The 10858-nt window shown below is 30.2% G+C and overlaps 1 protein-coding gene across 1 annotated transcript; it reads left to right on the top strand.

Moving 5' to 3' along the window:
• The first annotated feature begins 7275 nt into the window (after positions 1-7275).
• On the top strand, positions 7276-10495 carry LOC132945350 (uncharacterized). Its single transcript, XM_061015062.1, has 2 exons — positions 7276-7681; positions 9775-10495. Exons 1-2 carry the CDS (start codon positions 7423-7425, stop codon positions 10260-10262), a joined length of 747 nt encoding a protein of 248 aa, XP_060871045.1. The 5' UTR covers positions 7276-7422; the 3' UTR covers positions 10263-10495.
• Positions 10496-10858: the final 363 nt, after the last annotated feature.

The raw sequence follows: 10858 nt of genomic DNA, 5'->3' as shown, positions 1-10858 counted from the left end.
AATCGTATAGGAAAAAACCCATAATTTTAGTTATTTACAAATTAAATTGCTCAATTTTTATTATTGTTTTGTCACTAATTTATTATTTTATTATTTTATTCTCACCTATAAATATACAAGTAAAATAATCGTGACAAAATAAAACGATTCTTCAATAATGAATAGGTACATCATTTTGAAATCGAAATTATTTAGAAATTATAATAGGTATTTGTTTACGCAGATCCTATATTAGTATAACATGGAACAAATGCACTTTACCACCCCATGCAAAATTTTCGATTTTTTTTCTATTGGAACTTACTCATTTTAACTATTTAAGAACAATGGTGCAATCAGAATTTGTCGGAAACCATTATTTTAGAAGTTATAACCATACAACGTTTGCGTTATTACGTTTATTTATACGCACGCGCGCCACACCACTAATGTCGCGCGCAGCGCCTATAATTAATTTCCAATTTTTTTATGCGTATTTTAACGATTTAAGAATCATGGTGAAATCACAATTTGCACAATCTGCGCTGCGCTCGGATAAAAAATTCGAAAATATCCCCCATTTGCTGTGTAAAAATACCTTGGGGAGGCCTCGGAATTAAATAAAGTTGTTAAAAAGCACATAATGTGCTAGCGTTGCCACTCGATCGCTGCGCTGCGCTCGGACAACGATAAAAATACATGATAAACGTAGCGTTGCGCTCATGCGTAAAAAACGCAAAATTGGAAATCTCCAAAGGCCATAACTTCATAACTAAGTCCGACCGACAAATTCTGATTGCACCATTGTTATATGCTATATGTTATAATATGTTCTTAAATAGTTAAAATGAGTAACTTCCGAAAAAAAAAATCGAAAAATTTGCATGGGGTGTTAAAGTGCATTTTATCCAAACGTGCTTATTAATATTATACCCAAATATTATATTGTATGTGCATCGATAATTAGTGTCCATTGTAGTATTGTTTTTTATGCTTGTTTGCATGCTATGTTGGATTTATTATAATTTATTATGTAATATGTATGTATTCAGCCATTCAGGTATCGAGGGTGATTTGAAAACAGTCGCGGCCGGTTCAAACACCCAAACCACGGTGTCTTTAACCACGGAAACGAGGAAGTGTTACGAATGCAAGGCATTGGATGTGACTGATTGTGGAAAAATGCAGAAGGGTTGGGATGTAGCGATTTATTATACTCCCTCGTGGTTGCCAGGATGTTTTTCTAGACAATGTGATTGGAGCTCAATCGTAAGAAAACGAAAATGTGCTTAAAAAATAACTTAATAATTAAGGTAAAATTTGTTGGTGTGTAAAAATCGCCTGAGAAGATCGTCACACACTGTAGCGGTATAATTCTTTTTTCTCGGCGGTGGCGGTAACTTGTGACTGGCTTCATTTTGCCGTTACCGCCCCAGCGTGTAATAAATACACGATTACAATATTATAGACCGTATAATAGGGGAGGTAAAAAATAATATAATAATAATAATATACGAATAATAAATAAAATTATTTATAAAAATAGGCTTTATATTGTAATGGTGTATATATTAACATGTGAGGGAGACTGGTACATTTCGTTGAGGACAACTGAAATTATTAAAATTTAAATAACAAAAAATAAACTATCAACAAAATACAAATATTGGTGCTATACTCTCATATGCAGACTACCGACATATTTCTGCTCACGTATGCGGTCTACCTTGTAAGACGTACATCGCATAATACCTATATTGTAATACGCCATGTTTATATTTTCATAATTATAATATAATATGTTTATTAGCTCAAATTTTAAAATATAATGTAATAATAATAATAATATGGGGGGACGGAGTGGCCGAGCGGAATAAGGCGTCGGCTGCAACGCAGCCGACCCGAGTTCGATTCCTTTGCCGCGGGCGGCATTTTTCTTCGGGCAAGTCACGGTGTCCGGAGAACAAGTGCCGCCATCCCCCCACCCGGGGCATGGCAGAAACCCACGGGTGCCCCATTAGAAATTCTGCCAAAACACAACACACACGTGTACCAACCTACCCAATTTAAAAACCTACAGTGCCCTCCCCCACACCCAATGGCCTATGTTGCCTATGTTGCCGCGGGTTATCCAATAAAAAAAAAAAATAATAATAATAATATGTCTACATAAAATGAATGAATATATAAAAAATATACGAATAAAAATCTTTTAATTGCATAATGCACACGATATACGAAACGGACACAAATATAAACCCAGTACAACTCAATCGACGACCAATTCGTAACTAACAAACTTACTAAATTCGTTATAATTTAGCACAGTAATTGTAGGTAGGTTAGGTATATATCAACCATTTTATCTTTTAATAACAATAAACATAGTTGGAAAATACAAGATATGACATATATCAAAACATTTTATCTGACCAATTTTATTTTATCTTTTAGTAAATGTACGTGTTTATAATGCAGTTTATAAATAATAATTTTTTTCTGCTACGATATGCGGTCTACATTTATAATGGTAGACTGCATGCATTTGTAGTCCGCATATGAGAGCAGCACCCAAATATTATATAATGATTTTATTTTAAAAAGTTTTTCTTTCTAGACTTCATATTTGCAGTCATTTATCAATTTTTCAAGGTCAAGTTCATTTGTCCTGGATTTTTCAATATTAAGTATACTTATGCCAGTTTATCTCTCTTGTTAAATTGATATCCGAAGATAGTTTTTCAACAGTTTTAATTTGGAAAATGACCTTTCGGCTGTAGTGACAGGAACTGGGAGACTTAAATATATAATACAAACAGTAAGAATTTCAAAAAAAAAAAAAAAAAATGGATGAAAGATCATTTTCAATAACAAAAATGTGGATAAGTGGATGTCGCTCTGCTGTACAGTAGGTTACAAGTGGGTCACTGTAATGGATGGTGTTAAATTTGAATTTAATGATATAATATCATTGTATAAGAAAAACGATTCTGAGCGAAAACGGTCAGTTACCTTATGATATTACCAAGTATATTTGATGATATTATTGTGAATAAAGTAATTTATATATAACCTATTTACGTGGAGCCTTGTTTTAAATTTTCAATCCTTAGCCATAAAAGTTAAACATTTTATACATTTTTAACTACAAAATAATTAATAAATTATAAATTTGATAAATGTTGTCAAAATTTGAACTTTAAATGCTTATAAAAAAAAATTGTGCCTATGTATTTTTAATATTTTTCAACTGCTATTAGAAAGATATATCAGGAGCCTTATATTAAATTTTCACGCTTTTTTACCCAACAAATAAAATTTTTTTGATATTTATAGAAAAAAAAACTAAAAAAATTGAAAACTGACAATGTCCGTAAACAGCTCAAAAAGAGTCAAAATATTTTCAAAATTGTATGGTGTATAAAAAATGCTAATATAAACATTCAGTGAAATTTTCAAGTATCTACAGTCATTTGTTTTTTAATCACAATAAAATAAGAAAATTGTTACATGAGAAATCGAGTGAATATCAAATGTTGTAAAATTATAAAATTCAGACGCTCATAAAAATTTAATTTAAGTTACTTGTAGACATTTTTTTTTTTGATAAAGGTAGACAAATTTATGAGTAATCTTATACTACATTTTCAAATCTTGGATTTAAAAAAAAAATTTTTTATGAATTCTCATCTCAAAATACTTTGCTAATTTTCGGGATTTTTCCGTATTTTGTCAAAATTTGAACTTTAAATGCTTATAAATAATAAAAACTGTGACAAAGGATTTTTAATATCTGCGTTTGAAACAATAACCTAGAAGCATTCTATTAAATTTTAAAGCATTTTTACTCAACAGATAAAATTTTATTGGTATTTATAGAAAAAATGGAAATTGACAATGTCCGTAAACAGCTCAAAATAATTCAAAATTTTGGAAAATGTTATGCTGTATAGGAAATGCAATTATAAACATTCAGTCAAAATTTCATGTCCTTACGGTCATTTATTTTAGAGTTACACCAAAAACCAAAATCGATTTTCTCGAAAACAGATTTTGCGTAAAAATTCCCGTTTTTCCTTAAATTTTCTTTTGTTTTTCACGTCGCTTTTGAAATACTGAGAAATTTTTACTTTTTACCCCCCAAATTACCAACAAGATTCACTTTCCTATCAGAAAAGTTACTGTTGAAGAAAATCCAAGCATTTTAACTGTCCTAAAAGGTGATGACAGACACAAAAATAAAAAAAAAAATAAAAAATAAAACACACATCATTGTAAAATCAATACATTCATCGCTTTGCTCAGAATCTAAAAATGTCAATATTTGAATTGTTTGAATTTTTGTTTTTTGATTTTGAATAATATCAAAATAATAATATCAATATCAACTTATTATATAATTACATTTTCAATTTTTTTTTTCGAATAATAACTTATTTAATTTTTCCATTTGATGATGGGCCATTTAAACACAAAACCTGGCCAGGGAGTGCAATGCATACCTTGCGTCCCTTATTTTTGCGACACTTTAAATTTTACAATTTACCTAACCTAACCTAACTGCGGTATTCATGGTTGGTCTTCTTCTTCTTACTCTATGGTTGTGTGTTTTTCTGTGGTATTCTAAGGTAATTTGTTTTGTTTAGTCCTCCAGACTCCTTCTATATTCAATAATAATAATAATAATATTTGTTTTTGCAAACTAACGACAACATAATTTTATTAACATATAACAATAAAAGTTTGATTGCCTCCTATAAGCAAAAGCTTGGAGATGAGAGGTTCCTAAATTAGTCATTATATAAATAATGATTATAGAATACTAATAGTAACAATAAAATAATTAGGTGATTTACCTTTTGCAGAGTTATAGATATAGTAATATAAGTTAATAAAGTTATAAACAAAATAAATATAATTTTGGTCAGTGATGAATACTATTAAATACTATAGTAGTGTGATACCTAAAATTTTTACAATAGTGAATAATGGTAAATAGAAAAATTAACAGATACTGATTAAATTATACTTGATAATAAATTAATGTATAACGCATAAATAAATTGGAGTTTGAGAAGTTATTAATGTTTATTCCTACATTTCTAGAAAGTATGATATTGCATGATTCAGGCAGCTCTTGGTACCAAAATGCTCATGGCAAGTTGGCACATTTATATTGATACTTTTTTTGAGTCTAGTATTATACTTATGACAGCAAGTAGGAAAATGTTTTTATGTTTATAAGCTGTTAATAGGGTACATTTGTTAAGCAATTTATTAAAATGTAGTACATTAAATAAAAATTAAAAACCTTATATAAAAATCAGTATTTTTAAAACTATGTTAAATTAAAATAAATCTAATTATTGTTTATTATCTTATTCATAGTGCTTTTAACTTAGTTTAAATGGTCATTGTAAGCCTCTCCCCTATCTCTATCCCATATGAAATAACTAACTGAACAAATTATATATATAAATAATTCAATGTTTTAAATAGATAATGAACACTGTATTACAAGTAAAAATATTTAACATCAAACAACTAACAAGGCTATAACTACAGGTCAACGATGTAATCGTCGCAGAATCGTCTCTATACCTATCATATTATCGTCATGAACTTGTCTAAGCTGATCATGGAAAATCGTGGTTGATTTTAATATAAATCATCTGACCATGGCCAACTAATTGGACATGCATCGGACTATGTTTACTTCAAAACTAGTCATAATCAAAATTTTTTTCCAGTTATGAATTAATAAAATAGATAGGTAAACCTTTACGCTCTGATAATAGTACCTACTACCTACTATAGGTATACCATTTGTTCAATGTATTCATTTCTTTTATAAAATCAAGTTTTAATATTGTCAAGGAATGTGCGTGAAGTAAAATTAATGTTTGGTTTTCATTAAGTGTTTTGATGTTTATTTTAAAACCACCTATATCAAGTCAATTTCAAAACCAGCTATGTATAAAAAAAACCAATAAATTGTTGGCTTCAAAAACTGCCTTATGACGAAATTGGCAACAAAACCAGCTTTATCAGTAGGTACCATAAATCTGTAAGCAAAAACACCGTAAGTCCCAAAAAAATAGAAATGAGATATTAAATAAATTATTATAAAATTTAGTTTGTGTAGATGAATATGTCGTATGTCTGAAATATTACTCCAAAAGTATAATACAAGCAATAATAAAATAACTATAACGCCGTAAATCGTAGAAAAATTCGTGGTTACTAGGTAAAAACGACGAAAATACTAAGCACTAACGCCGTAAGTATTGTTGGAGATACGGCCGCGGCATTTTATCTTAGTACATAGTACAAATTATAATTGACGGCATTTTGGCTTTGTAACATGGACCGGTTTACGTATCGCAAAGCAAAATATTCCAACATGCTAATTATAAAAATGATGTATAAAGTATTTTTTTTTTATTTATAAGTTCACTTGGAAATAATATTTTTGTATTGTGAATTCATTAATATTAAAATGTATAAATAATTTTATCATATCAAAAATTTTTACCAATACTAAGGTATAACGTGAAAAGTAAAATATCTTGTTAAAAAATAATTTAATCATATTTATTATTGTTTCATTGATTCGTTGGGTAAAATTACATAGGCAAACATATATCATATTTAAATAATTGGAATGTACAAGGTGTTATGATTTTATGAAAATACAAAACACAAAAACACATTTTTCTCAAAATCGTTCTCCGGTGACAAAGGCTAATGACGGCAGTATAATAGGTAGGTACTTGTAATAATCTTTACATTTATATTTCTATAACTAAAACGGTAGGTTGAACTAATTTTCACCCAGAATAAATGTCATATAATACTATCATATACTATATAATATCTAACTATTACCTATAATATTAATTTAAGCAATAGTGTAATGTTTCAAGTTTCTACGATTAGTATTTTTTTTTTTATAGAAAAAAAAACTAAAAAAATTGGAAACTTTAAATATCAGTTAACAGCTTAAGACAAATCAAAATATTTTTTATATAATATATATATTATGATTACTTACCTATACTTATTATTTTCGAAAGTATTAAATGAAAAAATAAAATAATTATTACCTACCTATCACTAATATATAGGTACTATTTTTTATTATTATTAAGTATAAGGTCTATGTGACCATGGTGCGAAAAGAACAACATCGTCTACCTATTGATAATCTTATTAGTAAGAGAAAGAGGTCCACCATTCATCCACAACCTTGAGACCTAACCTAACCTTATAAAAGAAATTATTTTTATTGAATAGTTCACGTTGGTGTATAAACAAGATTCGACGTCATTGCTAAAACAGCTCTCAAAAAATATCGTAAGTTAACCGCCGATACACTACAGTATCCACTACATATCCACACAGTACTACCTATCACAATCCCGCGCGGTCTCAACTCTCGAGATGGACTTTAAATTAGTATTGTTTTTTGTTCAAATGGCTGGAGTCACTATGGCACACATGATTAGAGTTACAAACAACTGCGCGTTTACTGTATGGCCCGGCATACAAGGCAACACAGGACAGCAACATCTCGAAAACGGCGGATTTTCGGTGAGCGCTTACAAGACCCATTTCATTCTCTCGCCTCGAACTTGGGCAGGCAGGATTTGGGGTAGGACTAATTGTGACAGTCAAGGAAAATGCGAAACAGGCGATTGCGGTAAGTCTATGGTAGATATGGGAGTATATTATAAGGTCGATTCGTAACGTGTTTATTGCGATGTACCGACCCTTTCAATATTATTCAGAAGACTGTATAGGAGACAAGTCTTAATCGGGTAGGGTCTACCTCACATTACTCATTACTTATAAGTAATTAGTATCTTTTATATAAATAATTAGAATCTTAAATCTTAAAAAGTGGGTAAGTTGAAGTCGCTCTGCTGTACAGTAAGTTAGTGAGTCAATGTATATAATGGATTGTATTAAACATGAATTCAATGATATAATATAAAAAAAAGTTTGTCAGTCTGGAGATCTTGACTTTTGTTCATAATCTTGTCAGACAATTTTACAAAAAACAAATTGTTTTTAATTATGTACTAACTTATGTCCTCAGTAAGATGTTAAATTTATTTTAAATTATTATTAAACCAAATAAACGAACTAATTGCGTACATTTGTAAATACAAATAACTATTTTTTATTTTTATTCCATATTTTTACGATTTCTTTAGTGTATAATAATCCACGCTCTATGGAATCTAGACACATCGCTATTACTACTGGTCACGTATGACGCTTGTTTTCCTTCAAATACGCCTGTGATGATATACCTGTTTCAGCATACTTCGTACCATCACGAATTATAATAATATATGTTTATTTCAATTTCGTACGGCCATGTAATCAACGTTTTTATTTATTGTCAATAATAATAAAATATTTGATAAAACTAACCTGTATTCTTGACTAAAAATATATTATGTAGGTACCTCCTGAATGTATTAGACTTATTTTGTGTTTTATTAATTTTTTTTTTTGTTGAGTTGATCTGAGAATAATGTATCTATTTGGATTCGTATGTATATGACTTGTATGAATAAATACATATAACATATTTGGTGTGAATTTGTAAACAAAGAAATAAGTTTTGCATAAAGAGATTTAGAACTGTTTGTGGTTGAAAATAAGGCCCAAACATATGGCAGAAATCTTGAAAACTCATTGATGTAATTTTCAGAATTTGTTAAGATTTGTTAAGATTTTTGGATCATTATAGCCTATTGAGAAGTGTGCCGTAAAATATTCTATAAAACAATTAAAAACTCCTTCTGGATTTACATAAGACCGTCCAAATATTTTTCGTAACCAGATCCCAGACCAACAGTTTTTATTTCTATACTATTCTGTTTATCCAATATTTTTTGGATTTTTCTCCATTTTCCATCAGCTTTGAGTTAAATGGATTCTGTATCCCCCGGGTACAGACTTACAGTGATGGTTGTTTATATTTCTTGTCGATCGTTTATAATTAGTTATAATAAATACAGTATGTAAGTGTGCGATTGAATAATTATTTTTAAAGTATTTCGCTACACTGAGTTTTGATGAAAAAAGTATTACTGAGGTAGGAAGATTCATACCAAAATGTACATGAAACTTGTGTACCTATGTTTAAAATTCGATGTTTGAAACCAGTGTGGGGCAGAGACCCTCAAACCCATTGACTTCACATTTTAAACGCCTACGTTAATTAACTTAAGTTGTAATCTACGCTACGCCACCAGTAGAGCCTAAACATTGAGTTAAGTTGGACCAACTTTCTGGATAATGAAAGGGCTCTTGGAGCCTGGTGTTAACCAGACCCGAATGTTTTAATCCGTTAATTCGCTATAACAAGAGTGGAGCATCAATGTGACCTTCAATTATTAATCTCTGGGTAAAATTAACACAAAATCTACTGCGACGTTTATATTTCGTATTACCTGGTATAATAATATAGGAATTTTTTTAAATCATTGTAATTTTATTTTACTGGTCAGAAAGGTATTGTCATAATTCATCTGCCTTAACAACATCATATTATAAGTTAAAAAAAATTATGCGAATCTACTCTATAATAATTTTTAGGTATTTTCTTTTATCTACTGGGTATATGCTGTATATAGGGAGAGTAATATTGGAACGACTAAAAAAGTGATTGTGTATTAATGTAGGTACCTATATATAATATGCACATATTATTTTCATATACTATACCTATGTGATTTTGTATCGTATATTCAATTGCAATACTATTTGATGATGCAGGGAACAAGATCCAATGCAACGGGACCTTGGGCGTGCCACCCTTGACCCTAGCTGAGATACGGTTCGCCGAGTCCGACAACATTGACTTCTACCACGTGTCACTGGTGGACGGATTTAACCTGCCGATCAGGATTATGCCGAACAAATATTCAATGACATCGAAAAACATCACCGACTGCAAGCCGGCTAATTGTGTTGCCGACCTGAACAGCAAGTGCCCGGACAAACTGGCCGTCAATGCGGCCGATGGATCCAGGGTGGTGGCGTGCAAGAGCGCCTGTGCGCTTTTCAACACGGACAGTGATTGCTGCCAAGGTGTCTACACCACCCCAGCCACTTGTAATAGAAGCTCGTGGCCCCAAAACTATCCGCCATTCTTCAAGGAAGCCTGTCCGTACGCCTACAGTTACCCGTTCGACAACACGACTAGCATGTTCACGTGTCACGGCAATTCGTTAACCAAGTTCGACATTGTATTTTGCCCTTAAGCCAATGATCGTGCGTAACTATATTATGTCTACATTATAGGTTCAGGGTAGGTTATTTATTACAAATTTTATAAACTATTATATTATATTCATAAAGAAATACAATTTTATTGTATAAGAATAAAAATAAGGGTTGGTATACCGTATATACAATACTATTTTAGAAAATTAGAAAATCATGATTTTCGCATTCATATTATTTAAGAATACTTACATAAATCTTACTAACCATATTACAGTTTTTATAGTTTAAAGGACGTTATGGTTACACCCGAATGTGTTGTCTCCGTCTTGCTAACGCACAACAAAACAAATTGTTCGTTTAGATTTCAGAACAATCCATTTCACTGGTTCATTTTAGATTATTGGTGGAGTGTTAAATGTATTGATTTTACAATGATATGGGTTTTTATTTTTGCCCCCACTTTCCCACCTTTTTTATTTATATAATACAAACCTAAATTTCTTGAATTTAAAAAAAGACTAAAAAATCTAATTATTAATATTGTTTTCAATTTTAGATTCTGAGCGAAGCGATGAATGTATTGATTCTACAATGATGTGTGTTTTTTTTTTATTTTTTTTTATTTTTTTTT

The sequence above is a fragment of the Metopolophium dirhodum genome, chromosome 5 (genome assembly GCF_019925205.1).
Source record: "Metopolophium dirhodum isolate CAU chromosome 5, ASM1992520v1, whole genome shotgun sequence".
In the NCBI taxonomy this organism is placed as follows: Eukaryota; Metazoa; Arthropoda; class Insecta; order Hemiptera; family Aphididae; genus Metopolophium; species Metopolophium dirhodum.
The sequence above is the reverse complement of the archived record's forward strand: the minus strand, read 5'-3'. Positions and strand labels throughout refer to the sequence as shown.

What these genes read in the sequence shown, in the direction of transcription:
- LOC132945350 (XM_061015062.1), top strand. Translation starts at nt 7,423, where the DNA reads ATGGACTTTAAATTAGTATTGTTTTTTGTTCAAATGGCTGGAGTCACT. An exon ending in ATGCGAAACAGGCGATTGCG is followed by an intron (nt 7,682 to 9,774) that starts GTAAGTCTATGG and finishes TTGATGATGCAG; the next exon opens with GGAACAAGATCCAATGCAAC.